Here is a 27603-nt window from a genome sequence, read left to right as displayed (position 1 = left end):
CGGAAATCCCCTTACACACGGGATGAGTGACCTGTAGCCTCTAACCAAGATACCCTTCATCTCTGGAGGCTAACAATGTGGAACTCGAGAGAAGCCCACAAATACGGGAGAATGAGAGAAGTGTATTTAAGTGTATATTAAATATAAATACGCCTAAAACGGTATTTAAATATAAATATAAATACATTTTTCTTGCCTATATTGAAATACGTATTTTAAATACACGCATTTATATTTTAAATACTATTTTAAACACAATGTATTTAAATACTGCCCATCCCTGGTTACAGACAATGGCATAATTTCCAGTATTTCCAGAAATTCATGAAATTCTAAAAAAAATCTACAAATATATTTAGTTTCGTGGAGAAATTACTGACAATATTTTATATACAGGGTGTCCCAGAAAACGCGTCACTGAATTAGAATGCAAAACTACACCACCTACGAACATACGGTCAACGGCATTTGTTCTTACTAGGTATTTGCCACTTCCTGATGTGAATGTCATATAACGTAAGTTTAATTCAGTAAATTTTTGCGAACTCAACTCGGAAATTTGTACACTCGAGACTCGACATTGTACGCTGAGATTAGTGGCCTTTCAGAAGGGATGTGTAGAATGTTTACTTGTCCCACTCATCGCACACTGTCAAGTCGACCAAAAACTACGCTGTGTACTTGCCTCCCACGGTGAAAAAGATTATGAGCATGGCGAAAGCTTTGCCTTGCGTGTCATAGCCAAACGAAAATGCGTAGCTCATCGGGATGGTCAAGAAGGCAATAGCGATCACCGCAACCGGTGCAGCGACTGAAAAGTAAGAAGACACTTAATATATACTTAGTATAAGCTGGGCATGTTGGTATAGTCACACCTCGCAGGCTGCAGGGCAACACCATTGACGCGGATGTCACAGCCCTTTACGAACACACACAAAGACCGCAGCTTTCAACCATTTACCAAGAAGGACGAATGAAGAATGAATCAAGATTCAAGAACACGGCGCAGTGGCGTCACTAGGGACTAGGGTACGCGTCATCCTGTGCGAGAGCGCTTTGCGCCCTCCCCCCCCCCCCCCCCGCTTAGAGTAGACCCCTTCCATCCCCAGACGGTACTCGATATGTAACAGTATCATACCACAGGCAGAGTAAAATGTCGCGAGGCTCCTCGTATCGGCGACAAGTACCGCGGTGCGGCAATTCATCCCCTTCCGTCTAGTCACCCGTTGCGTACAGAGTCTGACGAATGTGTGTCAGAATAAGGAGCAAGTGCCGCCACGTTCTTGAATCTGGTTACCTGTCGATTGTGCAGCATTTTGATATTTGATTTTGTATCATTCTTCATTCGCTGCTGTTACACACAAATTAGAGCGTTGACGGAGCCTTTGTAATAGGAGTTTTACACGGGCATCCTCAACGGCTGTTAAGCTATGGTTACGCGGGTTGGACGCCGAGTGTGACTGCGGTTACCTCATTAACCGCGATTAGCGCAAACCAGGGATGGCAAGCTCGGTTTGTGCTGGGTAATGGACAACACTGCGGTGGCCGAATCCACAGCAGCCGGGTATCCAGTAGTTCGGGGAGTCCTCATCCCAAAAGCGTATCAATTGACGTGTCGCAAGCGAGTGCGAGAGAACAACAAAGTACTTTTCGAGTGAGAAAGTAGTTGAAGGTTATATCAAAAAGGCTTAAATATTGGTCGGTTCGGTACTTGGGCTTTTCGCGCTTTTGATTAAGAAGGCTATAAATGCGCGAGGTAGAACACGTGAACACCACGACGGGTCGCATAAGGTCGGTACCGGTGAGAGCCGTTTATGAGGAGAGTTTGGCCATTCGGTGATCTTTTGCCGCTCGGAGATGGGGAGCCGCCGTGACGTCAAAGACGTCATCTCTCCGCCCACTTGGCCGGGATGAAGGGCGAGCCGTGGCGGCACGGAGGGATTTCAAGGCTGTGCCTCTGCTCCAAAATGGAGGTATGGGAGCAAGGCGATAGCTCTGATCCAATATGGTGCCATCGCCCTTGGCACCTCCCATTGTGTGACGTCAAATGGCGCGCTTTGAGAGGGGCTCCTCCCAATGGCTAAACTCTCCTAGTAAACGCCTCTGGTACCAGTAAAGTCGGTACGGGTCGCAAAGGATGTATGCTTTGATTGTGAATTAAATCTGTGCATTGTCAGTCATTGTTGTGTCGTATGCCCATTCCCTGTGTTCGCCTTGCACAGCGGTTTTAGCGCTTATTGAATCCACAACGCTCTGACTGATCACGTGTAACAGCAGCGAACTGTGGATTACAGTAACTGTAGAGTGGTCGACTGACTGCAGTTTAGCGCGACCGCGTTTAAAGGAAGACTTCGGAACAAAATAGATTTCAAGCTTGCTGTATTCCTACAATCATTCACACGAACTGAACACAGTTGTGAAATATCTCACTTGAAAACCAAGGTGGAATCATAAAAAAAAGACTTGCGAAATTTGAAAAAGTCTGGCTCCCTCCGAACATCGGTGGAAGCACTTCATCCTTTCTCTGCTCGGACAACGTCACCTTGCATTAGTCATACCATTCCTGCCCTGTTTTCTGACTCTCGGGAAGCAGATGACCGTTGTTCCTTTCCATCTGTGTCTGAGTGATCTGATCCCCAATATTCGTCCATTGTTTTGTTCCGGGAATGTAACGCAGCGGCTACGACCGGCGTGGTATACTACTTGTCCGCTCCATGTAGGGTGACGTAACGCGTTGGCCTTCGGAAGGGGAAGTTTTTCAGACTCCCCTCCACGTTCCTGCTTCGGTTTGATTGCTCGCTTATTTGAAGCATAATTCGTCACTCGAGAAAGAAACAAAATTGATGGCAGGTACAGTCAAACCTCGCTTTACGAACACCCTTCGTTTCTCAGAAAATCGTTCGTAAATCGAGGTATTCGTAAATCGAAGTTCGAGGTGTGCAGTGCACAAATACGTCACAAAACCACGGGAAATTGATTTGAGTAAGTTTTCTTTTCGAAAATACTGCGAAATTGTGCTGTGCACCATACTTTCTCCAGGGTCTATCCTGTTTAGAAGAGATGACAGAAGTCTGACACTTGACTCATCCATCCGGTCCTAAAAGTACCGTATCGCGAGCGGATGAGACTGTTTCCAACGGCAAATATCACGCTTGTCACCGGCTGTTAGGACTGAACGCCTTCTCTTAGAATGGCAAGATTTTTCCATCTCGGAGACCTGGTCCAAACTCACAACCGTTCGGTTGTAAACCCCTAAATTATTCTTTCAGGAAATGGTGAATCATGTTTGTGGAACATAGTGGCGTTGGGACATTGTATGTTCGACCTTGGCAGCATCTACTGAGGAACTTTCATTATCCTCCGGTCCATTGGCCTGTCGTCTGTACGTTCATAACGCACGTTCGTATATCGAGGTCAGAATGGCTTGGCTACTTTGGGTCCGTTCCCTAATAATCCGTTCATAGTTCGGATATCGAGGTTCGTAAAACGAGGTCAAAATACACGGAAAAGGTTTGGTTCCCTGTGGAGCCGTTCGTAAGTTGAGGGAATTCGTATATCGAGGGTTCATAAAACGAGGTCCGACTGTATACTGTGGATGTTATGCACCAACTACGATGTGCGGCAATTTTTTCACCGATCGTTGCGAAGTATCCCTTTAAAGGGACTATCGCATCCGTCCGGGTCGATTCCGGAACTGTAGTGCCGTTTTATTCCGCGTTCATCACTGATGATAATAACGCCGAAAAGCCGACGCGAATTGGTGGCGTCGTTCCCGTGCAGTTTGATATAAAACTCGGCAAAAGCAGACTACGCATTCCGGGGTTCCCTGTTGGAAACATAACCCGGACGAGGGCAATCACTACACGACCTTTGACGCGGAGGAGACCAATCATGGAGCGGCCGGAGGTACCTTGGTAGCCTTGGCGACCAGGTCCCCCAAGGTCGCCATTTTCCCATGTATTTGTTCCTATCCCGATGCGTGCAATGCCGGAGGCCGCCCTTAGATACCCCATTGTTACCAGACGTTGGCTGCGTTTGATTTTAGCGCGCTAAAGTTCCAGTTGGAGCACAATTCAAGCCAGGCCAAGTCACCGAAGAAGAAATGGACGACTGCGCCTGCGGCGCCCACTGGCGGCGCCTGGTACGACAGGTACGGTATGTGATGCACGCAGCCGTGCACTAGATCCTTCCGATCGCTCAACACGTTTAAAAACGGGACCAAAAAGTGAAACACGACACAGAAAGTTGTTATACGCGTTTTATTTGAACATATAAAGACTAGATTCATTCGCAGAAACAACAAAAACATTTTGCAGCTAAACTTAGCGGGCTGAAGTGATCCGGAACGGCAACAGTGGGGTATCTAGTGGCGGCCTTCTTCGTTGCACGCTTTTCCGAGGTGAGTTTGGGGGACCTGTTGGCGACCGACCGGCAGGCGGGCGGGCGAGCTGGAACATAGAAATCTTACGGAGAGGGGCTAGAAGGAAAGCAGGGGAGGAGGATCGGAGGAGAGCAAAGCACTTGAACGGGGCTCTTCCCTCTCTCAATGTATGCGCTCGGAGGCAGCCATATTGAATCGGCCGAGGAAACGTCGTGTATTTCCAGCCCGTAAAAGCAGCCACAGTTCCAAAAACTGTTGCAACACGTGCTCGGTTGCTTCTCTGCTTCCGTCGGCTAAATATTTTTTCAGTGTCCGCCCCTATCCAGGCTTGTAGTCAAGGCTGGTTGAGGCAGCGGTAGCGGTGGAGACGGCATCCCCATAGGGCGACCGTGTCGTGTCTGTTTCTTCGTGTGTGTGTGTGTGTGTGTGTGTGTGTGTTCATATATCTTACAGTTTCATGGGTTCTGGCGGTGTGTTACTGTTCCAAAACATTTTTGGCGTTATGTTTGCTGTATGCTTACTGGATTCCTTTGTTTGCATGCGCCGCGGCAACAGTAGCTGATTCAATATGGCGCTCCCCTCGCCCGTACGTCCCAGTTTCGGAGGTTTCCTTCTAGCATACTCCTTAAGATTTCTATGAGCTGGAATGGTAGGGGACGGCGCCTTCTCAGTGATCGTCTCGAACGTGTTCGTACAGCCAGAAGCGTAACACCGCGTTTCACGCAACATGGTTACGTCAGGACTCACACTGGTAAGCGAAAGTCAGCGTATTTACCGAGGACTTTTCACTTAGTATATTGCGATGCGAACACCAAGCAGACGACCTGGGAGACAATCGCCTGCGCTGCGCTCCCATTCGTGTGCCTGGCTTACGTCGTCATCGTGTTGGCTGCAGATGGAATGCGAGCCTTTAAATCTCGTTTATTTAATACGTAAGCTGTTTTTGGAAGAGAAATTTGGCCAAATTGACTCTGAAGCTGTGACGAACATTATCCTATCGGTATCATACATACGTTCCCGGATGCGATAGCCCCTTTAAGGCTCTCCCTGTAACAGGGGTATCAGTAAACTGTTGGAAGTTGCGCTCCCTGTATGTGTTTTGTAAAATGCTGTGTCGTTCACGTGAATGTTGTTTTCTTGACGCCTGCAAGATCAGTTAAGATAGAATTGGCATCGAAGATGTCACTGCGTTATAGGTGTCAATAGAGTACTGCAAAAGGGTCGGGCTTGCCCGGAAACCCGTACCCGGCCCCGCCAGCGGCCTCAATGGGGCCTCATGTTTGGTTTGGCTGTGGGCTCAGGCGGAACTCGGGTTCAGTCCGAGAGTTCTCGGGCCTCGGTCGGGCCGAGCTTTTGTGAGCCACTCTTTCGCATTATTTAATCCTCAACATTTGTTTTGAAGATAAAACAATTAACGGCGTACCTAGGTCCTCCCTCCGTCTTTCTGCTTAAACGCTGCAACATAGGCGTCGAGTTATTATTCTCACCAATCTATCTGTACCAAGGCTGGATGGCGGAAGGGATAGGGGATCGCGGGTGAGAGGTAGGTAACCGACCGCCATGTTTGTAGGTCGTAATGCGCGGTGTGTTCTCATAGAGAACAATGGGAATCAATCTAGACTCTAGAGTATGCGTGTTTGTGCTCCTAGCACTGATCGTTATTTGTAATCACACATTTTTGTGAGGAGCCAGTACACTGATGCATTCTAGCCATGTTTCACGGGTGTCATGCCGTTTTGTTCTTAATTGCGTTATGTTTTGTATTCCGAAACTGGGACCGTGAGTGCAATGCAGAGCTGGGGCTTGTGCTGCCGAACGTTCCACAGCCCATATTTCAATAACAAGCGATAGGTGTATGCGTTTAGCATGATTTATATCGAGCACCGCCACAAAATAGTCTTTTTAGCGAATGAAAGTCGTGTCTTAGACGTAATGCCTCGCAAAGTGGAGACATCGAAGCAACCCAAATGATTAGTTCAGGTAATTAGATCACGCCGGTCACGCCCGTTACTTAAGTTTGGCCAGTTAATTTCGGTACTGATGTAAGCTTGATTAAGTCAATTAGAAAGAAAGAGGTGATCTCTTCTTGAGTTGAAGGAACAAAAAGACATGTTACCTCTTTTTACAGCACACCAGTTAGCTTTTTTTAAATATTATCTAATATTAATTATATGAATATAATATTATTATCTAATTATATTTATCTAATATTATTGTTGCCTGGTGCAGCAGTGCCAGGGGTCAATGTCCTACCCGCGTACTCATATGCTTTTGTTGAGTACAACTGCAGCGTGAGCGCAAGGCTGCATAGGGATGGGGGATACCATCCACTGCTGACCTTCCAGTGTTTGTTATGTACAGTACGTTATACCAGATCTAGTTGCCCATCTGAAAGGGAGCTGCGGAGCATGTTGCTGCACAACCTTCCTGGATGTTTTCTATGACACTTTCCGTAGCTAGCACCCTTTTTCTCCACCCTTAAAGTCTTCTCATGGGAGTTCTCCAGTTTTTTATTCTTCACCCTTTGCATTAACTCACCTAACATTTCAATGTGCGAGGGCTCTCTTGCCCTAAATGTGAATGGCCTGCACACTGCAGCAGGATCATGTGGAGATTGCGACACTTGTAATTATGGCCCTGGTGTACCGTGTCTGTGAAATGATACCGATGGTATCACGTTGAACGTCATGTTTAGTGGAGGGGAGCTTTCTTGGTTTTCAGTTCTGTGCGACAAATATGTTCTGCACCCTCAATAGAAGAGCTTGGTCGTGTTACATTCTAACTTGGGAATTCAAAAGTGACTCGCTATTGCTTACTTGTATAGTGCAATAGCATGGACGACAGGAAAGACTGTCTATAAATCGAGCTTAGTCAAAATGTTTAATTACTATCTATTACAGAGTAATCACTTGTAATGCAATTACTCACAAATTCCTTGGAAAAATTAATGAATTACTTGCCACATTACTCGCAAAAGTATTTGGTTAATAGTATGGCAATTCGTTGTAGTGCCTTGTTACAGTGTCTGACCCCGACCTTTCCTCTTATGCAGTCTACTGAGGTCAGCAGTAGCAATGCACTGGAAGCATATGGCCTACAGAAATGCCTCGCCTTTCTCGAGGTACATGACATGACTGTCGACACCCTGGTCACTGACCGCCATTCTGGCATCAAAGCCATGCTAAGGCGATTGTGCCCACACATAAAGCACAGATTTGATGTGTGGCATATGTTGTCAAGGGTGAGTGGTGTAATTTTCTGAAGGGAGTTTTATATGTCACACGTGATAACATCCAACAGGAGTCAAGAAAAAGCTCTTGGCTCTCAGCCGCTCAACAAAACACCACGTTGTGCAGCTGTGGATTGAGAACTTGACGAGACATGTGTATTGGTGTCCGCGTACAAGTGGGGACGATGGGGACCTATGTCCTGCAAAGTGGGTGTCAGCAGTTAACCACTGACATCCATGAGCACGACAACCCATTGTACCCGATTTGCTACGACGGCGCACTTTCTGAACCACGACAATGGCTCAGAAAAGGTAAACACTGACATTTTGCAGTTTGTAAAACATTATAGACAAAGTAGCAAAGTAATAAAAGTTTTCCTTACCGACACTTATGGGTGAAATACACAACACAAATTACAAAATCCTACCGCAGAATGAAAAGCATTGAAAACAGAAAAAAAAAAACTTGTTGCACACCAAATACTGCAGCCTCATCCCCATTCTCTGATACACAATCTGGGTGGTGGATAAGATCTTGAGTATTATTTATTTGTTTTATTCTTTATGCAGTATATTCTTTCTTCTGCTTTCAGGAAGGGGACAACAGAGCAATTGGTTTAAAATTTGCCAAAATTAAACGTGACCATAGGAAGACACAAGGATCCTTCCTTTCATCAAGTAATTATTGTGAGTACTGCGTGCCAATAAGGATAAACTTTTATATGTGGCTGTCCTGTATTCATATAAATGTATTGGTAGTTGTCATTGAAAGCCCTTAACTTTACACGTTTCACAGAAATCTCGCAGAAGTGATGATTTTTTGCGGACCATACTTTTTGTTGTGGTATTGCAAATAATTTTGTATTTTGCTTTTTTTAAAGGACAACGGAAACGAAATTTGTCCATTGCAAAAAAGGGACCGAACAAGGTGTAAATATTATGTAAAATTATGGTGCCACTAGTACTTTGTAAGTACGCTGTACGGATGGGCATATTTTTGACGATTACGAGCGCGCTGGGCCGCCCACCCGACACGATCGCCCATGGATCGCGCCAAGCATTGCGGGAAAATCTGAGGAGCGCGTGACGTCAAATATCTCTCGCGCTCCATGTGCGGCTGCCCGGTAAACGGCACAAACACGGCGAATTCTGAATAACGCCTGAAGATGTTCGATACGGAGATCTCGTGAAAGTCTGAAGGCGATATATCCTATGAGAGATGGGTTCGTACATGCTTCTTCGTCTCCGTTCTTTCCCCGTGGCGGGAATTAGACGTACGCCGAAACGCCAAATGAAAGTCAGGAACTCCAACAGGAGAGCCAACGTGCGTCACTTCCGTGGTCTGCTACGGCGGCGCGGCGACGCTCACCAGGGGCTCAGAGTGCTCCACGGCCGAATGTTATATCGCGATTGTGGCGGCATTTCAACTAATATACGCAAATCTAAGTCGAATTCCGGATTGTTTTGGTACACATCGCAATATGAGGCAAATAGCTTTGCAGCCTATTTTCGCTTCCGTCGTCCTTTAAGTTATGTAACCTAGAATTATTTGTTGTGCCCTATGGAATGTGTTCTTTTCGCCGAACAATTAAAGGAAAAGCAGTTACCACAGAGAAAGTACAGATGATCTACGACTCCTGCCCATGCCTGCGTGAGCACTTCATAGCTAGTGATCAGGCAGGCATGGGCCTGTCTGACTGCCTGCCTGCTTGGCTGGAAGCCATGGTTGGTGTGTGTTTTTGCATCTATCTAGCATAAGCAAAGGTGCTAAAAATGCGAAACTCAAATACCAAATACATGAGCACAGCAGATGCATGGCACTACGCCGGGAGAATAGGGCCAAGGACTTTTAGTATCTGAGAGATATCTAGATTATTTTCTGTTGAGAAAACACAAACTGTTTGTCTGTCAGATGTGAACTTTTATACGCACTAAGAAGTCCAGCACGTTCCCCTTTTTTATTTCTTTTTTGCCTGTAGACAACTGCAGATTAGCAGTTTGCGGTTCGCAGTATAATTGAAATTTTCACTGCAGAAATCTACGGGCTGTAACCTTTTAGTGTATATGATGAACATTTGAAGCACCTGACAACGTACAATTGTAGACACAGAAACGTACAGGCGAGTCCAGGACATCCTGTTGTCACCTGCGCTGCTGAAGGATATCCCATTCCTGTCCTCACAAGAACAGACATATGGATTGGAGGCCCCTTTCACAGTGTCCTCATCCACTTCCTGCCGAAATCCTACGCTTTTTCTGACGAGGGGATGGTGGCAAGGTATGAAGCGTATGGATCCACGAGCTAGGGAGCCAAGTCCAGCATGGTTACAAAGGGTATCATAAGAATATATTCTACTCCACTTGTAGGACACAGTTGGCGATCATCTACTACAACGCGAACGCAGAAGGAAGGCACGAAGCAGTACCGTATCGCAAGCCATTGAAGGTGAAGAAGGCGTGGGTGGCTGTATACCTCTCAAGGAGAATACTACCTATGATATGTGCTTGTTGCACGCAGCATGAATGAATTTATGTTACAGTCATTGAGTTTAGTTTTATTTATTTGCCAAAAATTTGCCACACTGCCCAGTTTCACCAACGCTGGGTAAGTTTGAACCGAAATCAAGGGTTGCTAAAACGTGAAGTTAACACACAATTCTTTTTTTACAAATTTTAGATGGTCATGTGATGAACGTTTCAGTGACAATGACTCTTTTAGTGAAGAACAGTTAAGCATTAAATTCAAGTTAAGGGACCATTGATCTCGGTTGAAATGTTAATCGGCGTTGGTGAAACTGGGCAGTGTGGTAAATTTTTGGCAAATAAATAAAAGTAAACTTCCCAAGTTTCAGACACGTGAGATGAGTAATATGGGAGAGGAACCTTGCTGAAATTCACTGTGCATGTTCCAAATATTGTGTCCCACAGTGTGATCAAATATACAAATCTAGTATTAATGTCAGATAATTGGGCATGGAATATCCTTCTGTCCATAAACGCTTTGCTTCACCATTAGCTATTTTTGAATTATTCAGCTGCGACTGTGTCGTCAAACACCCTGTACAATGGGGAGCACTTTAGTGAAGGACAATTTTCAGTGCACCGACCAGATAGTTTCTGTGCCAACTCCCATCTTCGTATTGGATAGGTTATGGATCAGCCCTGATTGCTGAGGTGCTGGCACGCATTCAGGAGCGCAGAAGGGAATCTGGAGTTGTAGCAACTCTGCCAACACAGTGATCAACGTATGGTGAGAGGCTAAACCTTACAGAAGCAGTCCTGAAGCATCAGGAAAGGTTTGTGCACACTTTTCCTACCATATATTGCTCACATACTGTCATGGCTTGATGCTGTTATATTGTGAATTTTTATTTTTAGGTTCCAGAAATGAGGCTCCCGCCTGCATCACGCACTCAACATCGCATTGAAACTAAACTAAAAAAAATGCCCTTTTCAGGGCCACCACAACGTTTATGAGACAAGCATTGCGTTATGAACCCACAAATCTGCACATTATTGTTTTTGGTCCAGCTGCATACACTTTTCTGAATTGTGTTGCTGATTCAAATGATTTTTTTTTAAATTTCATGTTAGTAACTGTGGCTATTAACGGCATCCAATGAACCATAAGCACACCTGTGACTTTTATTGCAATTCCAGTTACAGTTTCAGTGCACAGAGGACACTCTAAGAATTCAAGAATACGGCGGTATTGGGCACTGACATGCATACGATGGTAAGTTTTTATCTTGGTCTTAAATATTTGTTTTTACTTTTTTCAGCACATCAAGCTTGCACTGCTCGTATGGAAGAAAAGAACCTGTTACCACCCTGTCAACATGAACCTAAATGCCAATTCCCTACATAGCAACTGAAAATATAGGAAGAACGAGGGAAATAAAATGTACTAAATGTAATGTAATGTAATGTTTAATATATGTATCATGTTCAGAAAGCTTTCGTATACACAGGAGGAGATAAAACTGCGGTAATACACACAAAGCAAAAAAGCATCAGTTTTTTTTGTGTGTGTGTAAACATAGGCAAAAAACATGGTACAAAAGAAACCTTCCTATGGTGAAGCTGGATAGACTATTCAAAATATGCATTGCACCAGTACTTGTCCTCATTATGTGATAACTTTGGTTTGTACTTCAAAATGACTTTCAATTAAGTTTTTTTACACATTCCACTGTACTTGCAGTGTGTGACCTAAGTCTCTACACTGCTCTTGAACTGATACAAGGGGTCCGAAACCTTCGGAACTGTCAATGCATGCACATATATGACGTACAGCTAGGGTTCCAAGTTTTCGGAGTTTTTATTTTGGAAAATTCGGAGAGTGTTTATCGGAGTTTTCCACTTTTCGGAAATTCGGAGTTTCTCGGAGGATAAAAAAATCTGAAAAATGAGCGGCGCCGATTTCGGAGTATTACGGAACAGTCAACGCAAGGAAAGATGTGCAAAAGTGACTGGGACCACACGTGTAACGCACGGATGTTTTAATATCCAAAGCTATTGAAGTACAAACAAACGTATTTGTACAAATTGTGAATGGTGCCCAGACTCAAAATGAGTAAAATGGGTAGCAGCTGTTACGAGCACAGAACTGTTGTGTGGCAAACTAGTGCAGTACCCGGGCTCAAGTAGAGTCACTAGGGTCGAGGATACATAGAAGAGATGGGACAAGTGTGTGTAGTATCCTCGTTTTGGGCCATTCATGCGTCCAGCTACCCTGAAGGAGGCTACCACTTCTGACCTTTTCCTTTTTTTTTTTTTAGTTGTGAATCGGTTTGAAGTCGAAAACTAGGTGCGGAAGAAGGGGGACAAAGGGAGAAGGAAACGGGAAAAACCTCATGACCGCCCCGTGGGCGTTGGAAAAATCGGAGTTTATCGGATAAATCCGACGTTTCGCAAAAAACATCAGAGGGAGTTTATCGGAGTCTATCAGATAAATCCGAAAAGTCGGAAGCCTAAGTATGACCATCCGCATCCGCATGACCGCTCAATAATTTGTGACTTCACTCTGAAACATTTCTTCACCATATGTGGTTATGGCAAGCAGGCACCATCGAGGCTTTTATTGTGTACACAGTTACATCTTCTAATAGCAAAGCAGCTTTCATGAACATGCGAAAACAACAATGACATCGATAAGTCCTAGAATGCAAACGTATGTAATTAAAGTATATGTTACAATGTATACCACATAGGAGATATGCCTGGTTTGCATTGTACAGTGGCCCACCTGACCCTTATGTTACTCGTAGTATCCTGTATATGAAATTGACGGGCACAGCGTCATGATTCTTCTAACAGCACATCCTGGGATCTGCCTTCAGTTTCTTATGCCAAGATATCCATAAATCCAGCTTGTGAAGGAGCAATACGCAGTGTATCGGAAACGTCTGTGTGAAATAATAAAGAAGACAAAGTATTGATTTGTTTGACTAAGAGCAGCAAACTTTTAGTAACACGTATCCATGTGCTTGAAACGAAACTGGCATGAAATCACGCCATTTACGACCTATGAGAAGTTTTTTTGACACTGTACCTATTGTAAGGTGGCTCGGGAATACGCATGCGACGGTCATCACGACAAAAGACTGGTGCATAAACAAGCAGGAGATACCTTCGCAGACAAACGTAAATGAAGAGCTGGTGATCGGCGACACAACTGACCCCGGCAGACTCACAGACAGCCGACACCCGATCAACAGAACTGCAGAAACGGCGTTCATCAGGTTCCACTGGACTACAGCTAGTGCAGAGGCATCTGTCATTTCCAACTGGACAAATGTCAAAATGCTTGACAGTGCACAATCATCATGAGACATGATATGATCGAGATATGACAGGCGTACCTGAAAGTGTCGTCGCTGTCGGACGGCTCGTTTTCACTGCCTGCACCTTCACCTGCAGCAGGGTCAAGCGGTAGAGGGTCTGTGGAATAAGGGCCGTCATCGAGCACAATTTCTTCGGCGCTGTAATCCTCAGAATCGCTTGTAAGAGACGCGACGTCGCTTTCGTATTACGACGAATCCGACATTACGCTTGCTGTCTGCTGGCCGCCTCGCATTCAGATGCCCGGCGACCCCACCGATCAGCTGTGCGGGAAGACGTGCTCTCACTTGCCCTGTTGGGCGTGACGTTATCAAGGCGTTGTGGAGAGATGGTGGAGATGGACTTCATAATCCGTCGTCTGCTCTCTCGATGTATTTCATTAGATTACTCAGCATATACGCGACCTATTCCCTTGGGGTTTTCGCTGCCCTTGTCAGAGGTCACTGAGAAATATTGTGGTACTGTAGTTTCGGAATCGACCGAGATGGACGCGACAGTCCCTTTAAGGAGTACTCAGCTCGCATGCAATCTTTGAAATTCGACTACTCAAAGAAAAAGGGATTCTAAAAGAAATATTTCGTAAAGGAGATGTACTCCTCCTAGGACTTCATAAAATCATACGGTTAACCTGGGTTGAAATTCACTTTACAGTTCCCTTAATTACTGAGAGTCTATACTGTATAGGGCAGGGATTAGATCTACAATGCTTATACGAGGAATTATATATTACACTGAATAGATTTTAAAATTTGCTGGACACATATGCTTTTACGTTTTGGAGGTGCTGTGGTAATCGAACTTTGTGGGCACTGCGTCGGTGTCCAGTTTGGTCTACGCAGGTTCTGCACCCATTTGTTCAGTATATGAAGGCGGTTGTGAAGGAGCCTGCATTGAGAGACTGCTTTTGTCTTAAACGCTGTTCAAAATAACATGCAACCAATTGTAAACGCGCGGACTCGCACACTTTAGTTTGAAGAGGAAAAGCACGGCGCCAGTCTGCCACGTGACTCAAATGACGCTCCCGACCCCGAACTGTGTGAATCTATGTACCTATGTCGAATGTCATGTACATCCTCGAAACGGGAGCAGCAGTCGAGAAATAAAGATGCTCCCGAGCATTTTTCCGTGTGTCTTGAGCCTCTAGAAAAGCTAGAGAAATATTGCCTACACAATTATTATTGTGAGGGTCATTGCAACAAGCTGACAACATAGCTCAGCGGTGGTGTATCCAGAAAAAATATTTCGCGAGGGGTCCCATGGGGTCTTTACTTGAGAAAGGAGCATTTCCCATAATTTCTTCTCCCAAATGCACTACCAAGGGTGCAATTTCAGGCGGGTTGAACACCCAGAACCCTCCTCTGCACAGTAATTTTTTTACGCCCTTCCCGGTGTGAAAAGGGTGTACTATGAGGACACACCCGAATTACACTTATACTACACTCAACTAAGCACTCGTGTTGGTGTAAAAGGGGTGTAATGTACCAATACACCGCGATCACACTTATATGTTACACCATGCTAAATTTTGGAACACTGATATCAGTACAACAGGGGTGTATGCCGCACAATGCTCAAAGCTCCTGTAGTTTTCTTTTTTATTGTGGTAATATTTGCAATATATATATATATATATAACTTCTTATGTGTGTGTATGGATAACTTGGTACATACAGATGGATGCGAGAAGATATAGACCATAAGCAACGGAGAGACTTGGGAAGCCGTATAGGGATTAACAACAATTGCTACTGTTATTGCATTAACAAAATTAAATGGGAATTATGGGAATTACTAGAAACATATTTACAGTCTTATTGCCAACTGTAGGACAGCTGTAGTCAAAATTAGGGGTCGACGTTTTGGCAGTCATCGCTGCCTTCAGCAGGACTAAACTTGAAAATTGGTGACAGGGGCTTGACCCCCTGGCTGGAAGGTTTACTGGCGTGAGTGACATTGAAATTAAAATACATATGTGTATGTAAGTAAAGGGCTAATCACTGTGAGTGATTGTGAAATTAATATACGAAAACGAAAAGTAGAAAGAACCAAAGATTACGAACAGTTAGGAACAAACAAGGGAAGTTCGACAGCGGCAGCAAATGGGCTTGCAAATGTCAACTGGGCTTGCAAATGTCGAAGGCAGGCTGCTGTTGAAGTGTCGACTTGGTTAAAGCGGAAGCACTTGGCTTAGCTAGCAAAGCCTTTCTAAGCTCTTGGAGTGCACAGCTAGCTAAACTCTAAGAGACCAGTTCCCGTGGCATAGGGGTTAAGATCATCGCTTTCCACGCCGGTGACACGGGTTCGAATCCTGTCACCGTCTGGGTTTTCCGAGGACTTTCCCAACGAATGTCAGTTCCCCCGCAACTCGGCCCAGGACGCACACCAACCCCCCTGTTCCCCACTCCTTCCTGCTGTCCTCTGTCCACGCCTGTACGCCACTCATGGCCACAGTTGCTTCGCGACGCTAACACGGAAATAAAAAAAAAGTTCTAAGAGTCTAGATAGTTAAGATGTTCACACTTGCAAATGCACTGCATCAGTGGAACTAGTGTTCCGTGAATTTCGGGAGCAAGCCTTCTTTTTTCGTTTTTGGGGTCAATACCCCCAATTACACCCTTCTTTTGGGTGTAACATGTGACACCCATTATTGAGGTGTAGCATTTACACCCATAAGGGTGTGAGTTATCTAACACTCATTTTACACTCATAGGGGCGTAAATAAATATAAATTTATTGAAAAAATTATATTAAATATAATAAAAAATATTAAATATAAATTTACTGTGTGGCTACGCCACTGTAAATCAGATACAAAGGAGCTATCCCAGTCACACCACACCATCACAACGGAGACACGAGTTCTTTGTTACCACTCGACGTGGAGGTAGTAAACAAAACTAATACGAGACATTCCGAGCGAACCACCATTTTGTCAGACGTCACCGTTCCGCCATCGAAGGAGCATACGGGCGGGGCGGGTAATAAGCGGTGGAAAACGCTGCCGACAAGTAGTTCCCGCGAAGGAAATACGTCGCTTCACAAGCGATAGGAATGGTTGAGAACATAAGTATGTATATTTTGCACTTTTTCGTAATATAATAGGTATGTTTGTGCACGTATCGGTGACTTTATGATCTTTCTTCACGAGCGATGGGTGCGCGCGAGACATCCCTGTTCTAGAAATATAGATATTGCTAATTTTGAGGAGAATACTTCACCTTTGTGGTGTTGCCGCTGATAATGATAGTTATGTGAACAATTAGCCCTTTCAGTTCCACTGATACCATTGAAAACAAAGAAAATATGTTGTTTTCAGTGTGATTTCGGTCCCTCCCTTATACAGGGTGTTTATTTTTATTCGTTACAGAATTGTTATAAAAAAGTAGCGGAGCGAATTGAACGCTGTTTTTGCAGTTGAGTTATATGCCCAGGCGAACATTCTCTCGAAGAAAGTATGTAATTATAGGGGATTTCGCGCAAAAGCGAGGTAACAGAACGCGAGATATTCCTCGTTGAAAGCCACCCCATGTTTAAAAAACCCTGAAACGTGCACGTGTGTTGAAATATCCATCGCTGAATTTCGCTATGAAAATGAGTCGAAACAAGAACTAAGCACTTTTCGAGTGCAAAAATGACGCGACCTTCGCCTTATCTGAGTCGGAGAGCGCTCAATCTGACCAACAGATTAGCTCCTACACGAATCAGCTCTGTACCTACACCAATCGCTGCTCTGGAAAGACTAGATAGTTTTAGTACATCGAACGCTATTGCCTATGCGTACGTAAGGGAGCAGACAGGTGAGCCAGGCAGATGCGCGTTGATGGTTCTGGACACGCCCATAACAGAAAGAGCTCCGCGCAGTGCGTAGAGCGACCAATGCTATCAGTTACGTACGTGCGCCTGTACGCCTTTGCGTACGATGTGTTTGCGTGCGCAAAACACTCCCGTTGAAAGGCTCACAGCTTTCGTCGCCGCCTTACCTGCAGATCGCACACTCCCTTCATGGCGCTTGTGATCACGTGGCGCCTCTTGGTCTGATTATGGCTTAATACTGGACCTGTGCGCGAAGATAGTTCAAAGACACGACTGTGCACTTTCTTGGGAAGAGAACAACGCGTGTCGGGCTGGCAATGCGCGCAGTGTAGCGCTCGCGCGCGCACATACACTGACTCAAACTATATTTCCGCAGGGTAAAACGCAAGGGTGTTCTCTTGAGCCTCAGAAGAGCCATGAAACAACATGCATACGTGTTTGTTTCGTGCAAGAAAACACTTCTGAACTGTCAAATTAATGTAGAGAATGAAAGCCAATTTAGTCCTTGATAACAAAGGACTCACATGTGGAAAGTTCGGCCCTGCCTTTCTGCTCCCACGGTTGCTGCAGCCGTAATTTCAACAAGCTGGCATGACCGCAGCGGCGACAGTTTTGGGTACAGCAAGATGGCCGTCGGTGCCCGTGCTCTCGTGCTACCTCTCTGCGATCCAGCCTTTTACAATAGAGATAAGTCGTTATTCTCGACTTCGCCATGTTGAGAATCTCGCCCTCTCTGCGGCGAGCACCGTAGACAGGTGCGCTAGACTCGACGCCCAAGTGTTGCTACAAGCACAAGCCGCATCAAAGGCTGCGCTTGTACGTTCCAACATGTGTGGTTTATGCTGTTTGCTGTGTACAGTGTACATAGAACCTATTGGTCGGATCTCGTATATTACACATCCGCCTATGCATCTGCGAGCCTGGCCCTTATCGGGCTTTCGGCAACCGTGTCGGGCTTCGGGACGGGTCGGGACGTCAAATTCAGTCCCGTGTAGTGCTCTAGGAGTCAATTCAGTTTTCAACTTGGCTGTGGACGCAACATTCTCGACATGTTCAGCAGTCTTACCTTTCCAAGACTAGCAATCACTGCGTCATTGGTTGCATACTAGAGAGATTTAGAATAGCGCTCCCAACTGCGTCATGGCGCATGTCCAAAACTTTTTGGAGGTTGGAAACTGCAACTGGGGACACAAGCTCGCCCCAATATGAATTTGTGGCGCCCTCGCGGAGCGCCAAATGTTGCTGCAGAGCTGGAGCAACGGAAACGAAGCAATATAACTATACAGAGTGGGTGCAGATGAATTAGCCCCACATTTATGCACGTCTGGCATTCTCTGCTTACCACATGAACTTCCGGTGGTGCGGGATGACGCATGTATCCGATGAAACCTAATAAAAATGTCGTAGTAACCCAACTTCACGTAACAAAAAGTTACCCTAGCTCTCCGTGCATCCCGATTTTCCTATGAAGAAGTCAATATGGCAGTCACGGCACAGTTGCGTCTAGCTACCGCTAGGCGTACCAGATCTCGTTTTGTTTCTGATTGAGTGGCTTCCCCAGCGGTAGAGCGATGCAACTGTGCTACACTGCCATGTCCCATTGGAAATACACGGAGCGAAGTTTGCGTTGCTAACGATTTCATTGCGCAGGGTTTGGTTACCACAATTTTTTTTATCGATTTGCACCGTATAAATGCATCGTCGTGCGCCGTCGGAGGTTCGTACGGTATGCAGGGAACGCGCTATCTGTGGAAATGTCGGGCTACTTTATCTGCACCCGCCTTGTACATCGTTTAGTGCAACAAATTTCACAACAATATTTGTGACCAAGGCTTGTATTTTTTCAAATGAAGTGAATTTCGTAAAGAAAATTAATAATGTGTGTACTACTACGTAGCTTTGCGAGCGCAAGGTGCTTGCGATTTTGTTGCAGTGAGGAGCACGATTTAATTTTATTTTAAATTTGGTTTGCGTCCGGCGTATGACCCTTTCATTGGCTGCGCTAAAATTGCGTCATCTATTCTAAAACAGTCTACTGACTTCGCCACTATACTGTGTCCCGTTTTTGGCGATTATAATTTTTGAAACCTATCAGAATGCAGCACAAATGAGGGCGACAACAAATTACGCTGACAAGAAAGGATTATCAAAGCGAGCTGGTGTAAATTTGATGTAGGCAACAAATCCGTGAGTTTAAGGTGGAGAGAAGGGGGCGAACAAAGAAACGTACAACACACCGCAAGATTGCCGTGTTGTACGTTTGTTTGCTCGTCCCATTGTTTTCACCCCATAATCAGGGATATGTTGCCTATGTCAAATTACAGTGATACAAGTTTGAATTGGCTATAACAGCTTGTCATTTCTCTTCGCCATCTATCTTCGTCCAGCCCCGCGATATCACGGAAAATATAATCGCTAAAAACGAGATACCGCGTTTGTAACCGATCTCTCGTTTCCGTGGCCAAGCTTTGATAAGAGCTCTGCAGGCGGGCCACGAGAGAAGTAATCTCGGACTTCTGGCGGGGAGCTGAGGGCCGGACGACTGCGGACACAAGACTAAGGTGGAGAAAATGGGGTACCAAGGATGAATAGGATATATGTGTATGTGACATCCTCTGTGCCATTCAGTTGGTATCTCTGTTAGCTGTCGCACCTGTGTTTGTAATCCTTACGTTTCTGTACGTTACCCAGTTTTTCCTACTTTTTGCTTTTATGTAGGCACTCGTACGCAATGCCAGCACCACTTGATGAGTGGAAAACTGCTTCCCTCGTGGCGTCTACTGAGGTGTTTATCGGAGGTAGGCCACGGTAACTTCGAAATAGCAAAAATATTACTGTGCAAACAGGCTTAAGAAAAAGGTATATGTATACCTACTTTTCGTGTTTGTGAGGGTGTCGTTTTCCAAACCAAAAATTACGCAGATGATACTCCAGGTCGCAATAAATAGGACGGCATCGAAAAAGAGATTGGAGAGCCAGTAGACGACACTCGGCATCCCACTCATCAGCTGAAGCGCCTTGGTGTTGCTGGTGCGTTCCATAATAGCGAAGAGCACCGTCACAGCCACAGTCAATGACATAATCAATGGAATCCCGACACCACGAAGTGAATGTTGCAGTGTAGAAGAAGTGATATTCGCAAGAATGCTTGTCAAATCTATTGAGCTCTTGGTACTGTTGTCGCTTCGTGGGATGGAGTCAATCACTACAGTTGCCGTTATCTGAGCCTTTTCGTCACCTGACACGGATCGCAGGAGCGCTGTATTTGCAAGAAACAGCGAGAGGCTCTGACTTGCACCGAAATAAGGGTTCCACCAGGCGAAAATTCTGGAAAAGAGTACAATATAGGATAAACATGTCCCAGCTAAATGCGAACATATGTTTTAAAAATATATACAGCACTTTTTGCGAGATGAAATCAATTGCAATATAGCATATGCTGAAGGGCACTCCTTAGGAGGGCATTAGCAAACTCCTAAGGCAATGTCTAATTAACTTTCAATCATGAACTTTTTAATATTTAAAAGCTATAAGTTGTCGCAATGAGAACCTCTGATCCCTTCGGTCACCTGATACCGGAGCCGTTTCCAGAACAAAAATTCGTTCAACAGATCGTCCGCAAAAAAAAAAAAAAAAAATGGTAAAGGAACACCATTTTTTCTTCTTTATTTTGTTCATTGCGCATCTTCGGAGATGCGTCTTTCCTTCACCCCCAGTGTGAGAGGGTGAAGGAGCACAGTGCCGCCTCATGCGTCGAAGATGAGCTTTAACCTGCGGAAACAAAACAAAAACAAATCACTCTATCGGAACTATCTTGGGTTGCATTGTCTGTTTTCTTTTAATCTTTTTCCAGGATGCAAGAGGCGACAGTGTGCTCTTTCAGCCTCTCACATTGGGGGCGTAGGAAAGACGCGTCTCCCAAGATGCGCAATGGACAAAATAAAGAAAAAAAAGGTGTTCCTTTACCAATCTTTTGCGGACGATCTATTGAACGGATTTTTGTTCTGAAAACAGCTCTGGTATCAGGTGACCGAAGGGGTCAGATGTTCTCACTGTGACAACTTCGTAGCTTTTATAATTAAAAAGTTAATTATTGAAAGTTAATTAAGACATTGCGTTAGGAGTTTGATAATGCCCTCCTAAGGAGTGCCCTTCAGGATATGCTATATTGCAATCGATTTCATCTCGGAAAAAGTGATGTATATATTTTAAAAATATGTTCGCATTTAGTGGGACACCCTGCATTCCAAATATGTACGGGAAGTTTTCTTTTTATTCGACACGGATTTTCCAGAAACAAATTTTGAAATACCGCTTTTGTGATGTCGCTTAAAGGATCTTTCGCGCTGACTCAACAAATCGTGCTTCTCTCCCTTTTGCATACCGCGAGGATAAATTTTTACATTTTCGTGACGCTTTAGTGAAGTGAGAAGTGCCTGCGCTAGTTGCTGTGCGTGTTTTCAACCACAGCTGGTGGGGAGCAGGATCCGGCCACGCGTTAATGGTTTCGCCTCTTCTCTCGTTGCTGGGTTTTACCAGTGAGTTTTCGCAGTGCTAAGAAACCGTCCAGGTTAAAATATTTTCTCATGGTAGCGGCTGAAAGTATGCACGATTATTTAGAGTGTTGGTGACACATATCATAAGGTATACGGAATAAATATCTAAAAAGAGTTACGCAGGTCTACAAACTAACTGGGTCGGACAAAATTGCTTCAGCTACTCTTGAGGTTCTGAAAACGAAAATGATTTTTAAAGTTCCTAGACTCGCGTAATTTTCAAGATGTCAGGTACTGCGCACCTTCGAAAACGCTGCGTCGCAGCACTACAACACATCCGAAACGACAAACACCAACACCAACACCACCAACGAAAACTTCACTCCTCTGCTGACAATCTCTCATTTACATTACAAATTATTATCCGCGAGTACGCAAAATAAATTAAATAAGAGAAGGAGAGTAATACGTGAGACACACAGCCAAAATTCAGTGTCGCTGTGAGTGTCACCTTCGAGAGTGTAAACAATTTCACTTGACTCGCGTGAGCTGTCGTACTGTACTCAGGTATTTTATTGTTTCTTCAGAGTTCGTTTGTGGCGAGCGACCTTATATCGCTAGATATTTGCTATTAAATGTGCAGGTTCGTACACGGGGTCCTTCGCTTGCAACGAAAACCATGGACAAAGACGACCACGAGAAACAAGCTGCACCGTAACGTGTCTCTAATGTTCGTCTTTGTCCATTGTGTTTACCTGTAGATAACCCTTCAAGGGAAGCTAAGTTCGTTCATTGTAGAGATAAGTTTACGTGTCGAGAAACATAATCGAGAACATAATGAACAGCGGGCAGAACCGTGTACAGTACTGTCCAATAGGAAATTTCTGCTGTAGGCAAGGGACGCTGTCAGACATATGTCGGCAGTTCCTTTAGAACTCGGCCCAGGACGCACATTCCCTCCAGGGAGTTACTCGTGACGTTGCCAACGTTGTGAGGCCGGCAACGGCGAGTTCTCTCAGCATCAACATCACCAATAGGCGCGTTCCGATTACTTATCACGACCCATCAAGTTGTCTTTACAGTGAACAAACTGAGCTTCCCAGTATCGTGCAATTGCGACATACCGTCGAGGCGTTCCTGGCAGGAGAGATACCATGTGGATGATATACCACGCATAGTGCGCCAGACGAATATTGCAGGCGAATGTTACATGGTGTAATTCTCCCCATGATATTCCCAAATTCCCCACTGCGTGACAACCCCTGTGCTAGCAGATGTGCTAGCCTCCCCCCCCCCCCACACACACACACAAAAGAAGAAGCAGAGGAAGAGGGAAACGTGCGTACTGCGTATCTCGAAATGCTCCTCCCAAGACGTATGCGTAGACATAATCCCTGAAAGGTCCCTCTGCCAGTTGAACAAGGTGTTCTGTTGCGTCGGTGACGATGTCTGGTCGTGCCGTTTCAGCTTCCAGGAATGGGAGATAATGCTTCTCGACGAGGTCCACGTCTTTCTTGTCATACTCGACGAATGCCTTCTCGGACGGGTACAGGGATGCCAACGACACAACTGTCGCTCCTGCTAAATCTAACATTGTGTTCAATCTGGCGGAGACTCCTTTGATCTGCCCTTCTCCGTATTGTTCAGCAGTCACGATGATAACTGGTAGGAGGGCGCCGATGACAAATGAAGACCATACTCGAGACTGGTATGTGATGCGCTTTGTTAGGAGAGCCCGCAGCTGCTGGAAGAGGCTGCTACGGCGAGTTATAGGAGCACTCAACCGCTGCACGTCTTCAGCTGTAAGAGAGCGTGACAACGCTGTGTTAACCGCGTACAGAACACCTTGGGTATGACATGGAGTCGGAATGTGTTTTATTGCAATTCTGTGAAAACTGACTTCGTATATCTCTTTGGCGTCACTGTCACCACGTTACACGTCGAATACGTTTTTACGTTTGTCGGAAAATTAAATATGGCAACATGCGATAACAGACAAGCAGTGTGCGAGTTTGTTCATGGTGCCCACCAAATTCCCTGTATTATCGATATTCTCACTAGCTATGCCAAGCGAATAGCCTGACCAAAACTGAAGGAAACTTGGTGTCTGCGCCCATGTGTTCGATAGATCACTCATTTATTGAATAACTGAATAATAACGGTCAGTTATAGAAGACAAGCAAACACAATAGAAATATTTGTTTCTAATTTTTTTTCTCTTTTTTCTGCAGTAAGGGGACCTCGTACTGTGCCTCATTTATGACACTTGTCTTTGATATTAGTGAGACTGCCCTACCTTTCTGCCTCTGAGATACTGGAAATGGGGAACTATTAATCGCGGCTATGTTGTTGCCGCGTGGCAGCTCAACCGCACTGATCTGTACTCGCGATTAAATGCATATCGTAATCATGCTTGTCTGCGATTTTCCCTGCATTGAGCTGCTGTTTGGCAGTTTTCGTGACAATCCCCTCACTTTTCCACGCGCAACAACATTGCCTTACAATACTCAGTTTTCCAGGTTGTTCAGTTTGGTAGGCGCAGCATGGACATACATCGGGTACCGTAAGTGGACAAACGACTAGCGACTTCTTCAAGGGTTGCCCTCATTAATTTTCACTAACGAACTTTATTTGTGAGGAAGGAAATGTAAAAAAAAAAAAGTGCCTATGTGTTGCGTATCACTCTCCGTCCTTGTCCCCGTAGCGCTTTACAGTTATGATATCGTACCAACAGATCCCGCTCTCCTGGTTGCTAAAGTGGTATACGTTGGGGGAGATTTGACAAGTGTGCCGCCAGGGGCGCCTCCTTCGCGAATTTTTCGGCCCAGTTAATGAGCGCAACAGCTGTGCTTTACGTCCCGCTGGGGTGGTGTGTGCTCCAGCGCTTCGAACATGCAGGTATGGACATGCAAAGAATAGTCATACACAAGATCTACAAGTGAAAATATATTTATGAAAGCCAACTGTGCTGGGACTTGTGTCTAAGATCAGTCAGGTGAAGGTGAAAAACCCAGCCGAAAAACCTTCACGATTTTAGAAAAGGACTATATTTATGAAAGTCAATTGTGCTGGGACTTGTGTCTAAAATCAGTCAGGTGAAGGTGAAAAACCAGCCGAAAAACCTTCACAATTTCAGAAAAAGACAACACGAGAGAAAATATATTCTTTATTATTAAACACTAACGATTTCATCTTACCTCCCGCAACGGTAGCCTGTGGACTACCCAGCGCGGCTTCGATCCCCACCCGTTGACCACAGCCAGCCATCGCACTTCTCCATAGAAGATATGTACCTTTATATATACCTCATTAAAGAGCTAACCCCACTGCATACAAATAATACACAGTCGTACAATCGAAACCACCAGCATGCTTTGCGCGTTGGAGTTACGTAATCAATGCGTAGGGGCCCAGGTCGTCTATTGTTAGGGGATCTTGATGCGACTGGAAAAGTGAGAGGATTGTCAGGGAAACTGCCAAAAAGCAGCTCAAGCCAGCGAAAATTGCAGACAAGTGTCATGACGATATGCAGCGAATCGCGAGTCCGTATCATTGTGGTTGAGCTACCATGCCACAACAACATTGCCGCGAGCAACAGTTCACCAGTACGATTATCTCTGAGGCTGAAAGGTAGAGCAGCCTCACTAATACTATGAAATACAACCCAAGCAGCAAAATGTACTGAAAGTCGAGTGCAATAGGGGTGGACGGTATGTGTCTTATCAATGTTCTTTAGTTTCAAGAGTCTGTTCAAGGCCTTCCACCTACCCGTCCACCCCTATTGCACTCGACTTTCAGTACATTGTGCTGCTTGGGAAGGGTCATAAAAGAGGCACAGCACGAGGTCCCCTTATTGCAGGAACCATCGTCATGGTATTTCAACCATTGACAACATGATTGCTGTCATGATCTACAGTTGGGACTAGCACGATGGGAAACCTAGTGAACTTCGTTTTAGGGGGGTGTAGACAATAAACAGAAGAGCGAATTTTCCAGCAAAATCAAAAGTTATTCAGTTGGCTCCCTTCCTACGTAATATTTTGCCAGTTTTCGTCCGCGAGTTGATGATGAAAATATACAGGCTGTTTATTTTTATCCTTTACGTATTTTTTATGAAAAAGCTACGACAGCAGCACAGATGTCGTTTACGCAATTGAGTCATACGGTCAGGTGGACATCCCTGGAAGAAAGTATGCAAGTAGCAGAATGAAAGACTTTCCTCGTTGAAAGCCATTCTACATTCAACAAATCCTGAAACATGCACGCGGGTTAAAATATAGATTCCCGAATTTTGATATGCAAATGAGCCTAAACCGAAACCGCGGCGACCAAGAACTCAAGGAGTACAGTGCTCATTTCACGTCAGACGGCCACGTGATGTTGAGCGGTGAAGATCACTTGAGTAGGTGCCGTTCAGCTGGCCAGATAAGCCGCTTTCGGGTCCAGATAAGCCTCCGTTGGCATAGATGGTGGTTCCGGCTCATTTTCGGCTCTTTTCGTTTCGGCTCAGTTGCACACCGAAATTCAACGATGGATATTTCCCGTCTCGCGCTCTTTTCTGGATTTTTAAAAGATGAATAGCTTTCAATGAGTATTGTCTTCCGTTCTGCTATCTTGCTTTTTTCCCCAAAATTCACTAATTAAAGACCGAAATAATCAATTTTATTCATTTTTATTTATTTATGTAAATACCTCAAAGAGCCCTTAGGGCGATACAAGAGGGGGATACGTACAATATATGCAACATTAGTACATGAAACAGCACAACACTGCACAAAATAGTTAAGGTAATAACAAAGTTCACACATATACAAGACATGAGATAATGCTTCCCCGCTAAATGTGTAAATATGATGCCAAGTTTCTACGGAAAGTTTGATGGTTAGGCGAGGTGACTAAGGACTGAGGAAGGTCATTCCAATCGGCAATCGTATGTGGAAAAAAAAAGAAGTGGGAAGTGTGACAAGTGATTGATTCTACCTTACACGGGTTGTCTAATCGGCCTGAGATGTAAGGTGCGGCTGTGATGAAAGATGGCCGTATAGATGGGCTGGAATAAAATTTGTGAAAAGGGGAAAGACGGAAGAAACTTCTGTGAGTTACGAGAGGCGGAAGGTCCAGAGAAGACTTAAGTGATGAGATGCTAGAAGGATAGGAATAGTCTGAAAGGATGAAACGAGTGGCGCGGTTTTGAACTGACTCAAGAAGGCTGATGAGGTTAGCATGGTGTGGATCCCAGACGCTTGACGCATATTCAAGCCTGGGCCTAACTAGTGTTAGGTAGGCCAAGCGCCTGACATTCGAGGGTGCGCAACGAAGGTTACGGCGTATGTAGCAGAGTTTCTGATTGGCATCACGCACAACACTACGGATGTGATCCGACCAGGAGAGATTTGAGGAGAGATGGAGAAGTATTTATACGAAGACGACTGTGGTATAGGAGAATGGCCAACGTGGTACTGGTAAGGGAGCGGTGACCTGGAGCGAGAAAACTGAACATAGGAACATTTAGAAGAATTGAGAGAAAGAAGCCATGTGGAGCACCATGAGAAAATTGAGTTTAGGTCTTGCTGAAGGCATAATTAGTCAGAAGAGGACGTTACGAAACGATAGACAACACAGTCGTCGGCAAAAAGCCTGACACAGGATGAGAGTCTACCTGGCAGGTCGTTAATATAGACGAGGAATAATAGTGGGCCAAGGACGGAACCCTGTGGGACACCGGAGGAAACAGGAAGGAAAGGAGAAAGACAATGATTTACAAGGGTTGCCTGCGAACGATCACTGAGATAACTCTGAAACCAGCGTAGTACAGTAGGGTGGATATTAAGCGATGAGAG

The 27603-nt window shown here is 45.0% G+C and overlaps 1 protein-coding gene across 2 annotated transcripts in view; it reads right to left on the bottom strand.

Annotated features, from left to right (window-relative positions):
- LOC135378604 (phospholipid-transporting ATPase ABCA3-like) overlaps window positions 1-27603 on the bottom strand; it is a 324578-nt gene that overhangs the window by 50051 nt on the left and 246924 nt on the right. The window contains exons 16-18 of one of the 2 annotated variants that reach the window (XM_064611676.1): window positions 23110-23563; window positions 20143-20594; window positions 686-811 (exon numbers count right to left, since the gene is read on the bottom strand). In XM_064611676.1, coding sequence (XP_064467746.1) covers window positions 686-811; window positions 20143-20594; window positions 23110-23563 — 1032 coding nt within the window. The remainder of the gene's footprint in view (window positions 1-685; window positions 812-20142; window positions 20595-23109; window positions 23564-27603) is intronic. The other variant, XM_064611677.1, reaches the window with a different exon arrangement.

The sequence above is a fragment of the Ornithodoros turicata genome, chromosome 1, assembly GCF_037126465.1.
Source record: "Ornithodoros turicata isolate Travis chromosome 1, ASM3712646v1, whole genome shotgun sequence".
In the NCBI taxonomy this organism is placed as follows: Eukaryota; Metazoa; Arthropoda; class Arachnida; order Ixodida; family Argasidae; genus Ornithodoros; species Ornithodoros turicata.
This window is presented reverse-complemented; position numbering and strand designations above follow the sequence as displayed.